Source organism: Austrofundulus limnaeus, unplaced genomic scaffold (assembly GCF_001266775.1).
Source record: "Austrofundulus limnaeus strain Quisiro unplaced genomic scaffold, Austrofundulus_limnaeus-1.0 Scaffold1392, whole genome shotgun sequence".
Classification (NCBI taxonomy): Eukaryota; Metazoa; Chordata; class Actinopteri; order Cyprinodontiformes; family Rivulidae; genus Austrofundulus; species Austrofundulus limnaeus.
This window is the reverse complement of record NW_013953794.1, coordinates 21,722-24,053: the sequence shown is the minus strand read 5'-3', so window position 1 is coordinate 24,053 and position 2,332 is coordinate 21,722. Positions and strand designations below refer to the sequence as shown.

Sequence of the window (2,332 nt, the reverse complement as noted above, 5' to 3'; positions counted from 1 at the left end):
AAACTAAACAGCCTACAGTATTTTTAGTTTTTATTTTACAGTTAAAATACATGTTTATCAAATAAAGTCTAATGTTACAACTAATCGGGGATCTCTTTAAAGAAAACTTTGACTACTTGTAATGTAATTTGATAAGCATTTACTTAAGCTATAAAAAATGAGACTGTAAAAATCTGTAGGCTGTTAAGTTTTATAAATTTAAAAACTATATTGTCACACAGACTTCACTGTTATTTATGCTGCAAAGCATTCTGGGTAAAAAACACACACACTAAGTCCTCCGGTGTGAACTCGGTCCAGCTTGAATGTTAATTTTGGACAATGTCTGATGTTCAGCCCTCTACATCTTTTACATCGCTCTACATTGTTTTAATCTAAGCTTTTCTTTTTTTTATTATTCCAGTACGAAGCTGGCTGTGTTGAGCACCAACCTTCATCAAAAGAAAGCCCTCACTCTTCCCTCCCTAACAAGCCAGCCTCACCAAGTGCTCGCAAGTGACCTGGTGCCATACTCTGATGTTCAGCAGGTAAGTATTTACCTGCTGAACCTGGCCTTCACTGAATGAACTCTGATAATATGTTGGGTTCATTAAACATGAGAAAATGTTTTCCCTCCTTTGACGAAGCTCCCTAACACTCCCTTCCTGATTTCACACATTTCACTAACTCTTCTTTCCATCTTCCTTCTCCAGGTATCAAAAATAGCAGCTTATGCTTGCAGTGCAATCTCTCAAATCAAAGTGGATGCTAAAGAGGAACTGGTGGTCCAGTTCGCCATTCCCTGATCCTGAGACTTTAAACCTGCGTATCGTTCCTCTTTGTCACTCCAGCACCCTCGTTCTCCTGCCCGCCTTTTATTAAACCGTTTTGATCCTTGTGCTCTTTTTAGTCCCGTCTCTGTTAAAGTCTAAAGGGTTGGTGACATTTGTCAGTGTGAAACCGGCAGCTCAAGATGGTTTGTTGATGGAAATGGTCTCACACATCCACGTTGCCTCCTCTGTATTTAATGCAAACATCACAGCTTTTGTTTAAACTAGATGTGGGGAATAATATGGACATTTTTTTTAAACTGATTTTGTATTTTTTTTAATCAAGTCTCTTTGTCTGAATGCTCTGACTGTATCTGAATATTTACTGCACATCATGTTTTGATCACCCAGAACTCGTGGAGGATGTTTGGCTCATGATATTTTTTTACTGGACTTGCACAGGAGCTAGAAATCTGAGGACTTTAATGTGGGCTAATTCTACATTTTAATGTTATATTTGGAAGTACATGGGTTTTAAGTTCTTAGTGTATTAATACGATATAAACAAAACTTCCAACCTGGCTTCATATTTACACTTTTAGCTCAACATCCTTTCCTCAGGTTGAACAGTAAAAATGTCAGAGTCACAGCTCTCTTAAAGGTGTCTTTATTTTTTCACAAAAAATCAAGATGTCGGTCAGCATAAAGAACTGTTATATCTCCTTAACTTGTGATGACATTAAAACCTGAAAGATAGTTTCTTGATTAACAATGTAATCGTTCTGTCAAACAGAAGCCACATCATGTTTAAAGATGGGTGTGGAGGGAGCTGCCTGGGTGTGCCTGCTAATGTCACTTTCAACCTGACTTTTTCTCCTTTTTTTTTTTTTTTGGAAGCACAAGGCTAAAGTTTACAGACGGAGATGTTTAAGCTTCTAGAAGCATTCAGAGGCGGTGGATTAACTCAGTTGGAGAGCAGGGTGGGTCGTGCAGGATGCAGGGACGTGTCCGCTGTGGTTTCCTACCTTTGTACAGAACTTTTAGATCAACTTTATTAACAGCTGAAGAATTGTATGAAGATTTTTGTTGTTTTATTTTATTTTTTTCAGAGTGAATTGATCAGACTTGTTGGATGAGAATTTGTTTTTTAACGAGAAACAGCTACACTTTTAGAGCCCTCCTTTGTGTTTCTTTCTAGATTAGCCTGGTCATGTTAAAACACAGTGTAGCAGTGTGGACATTCTGTCAATCCAAGCAGATTCAATAATCTCACACCTATATGTGATTATTTATTTCTTGGTTTTCAAATGTGCTCCTGGAAAGAGCACAGCTACCTGTGAGCACTGCGAGCTGATGTCAAGTCGCTAAAGGGATTTTCTGTCCAGCTGTGATTATTTATACCACACAACTGATCTGAGGTTTTCTTTCATCAAATGTTTTTTTTTTCTTTTTTCCCTGTTTGTTACTTAAATATGTAACACACCATTAAAGACTGTATGTTTGTAATATCTTAGGCTTGTACCAAAAAGTTTTGAATATTTTGTTTTTGGGTTCAATCTGTTAATTAAAACCCTTCAACAGAA

General features: G+C 37.3%; 1 protein-coding gene across 1 annotated transcript in view; it reads left to right on the top strand.

Moving 5' to 3' along the window:
• The window catches only part of lamtor1 (late endosomal/lysosomal adaptor, MAPK and MTOR activator 1), a gene marked incomplete at its 5' end in the record, with an annotated part of 5,667 nt that extends 3,335 nt beyond the window's left edge, over positions 1–2,332 (top strand). The window contains 2 exon segments of the mRNA XM_014032188.1: positions 404–527; positions 693–2,332. Of these exon segments, the coding sequence (XP_013887642.1) occupies positions 404–527; positions 693–785 (217 nt within the window). The 3' untranslated portion in view covers positions 786–2,332.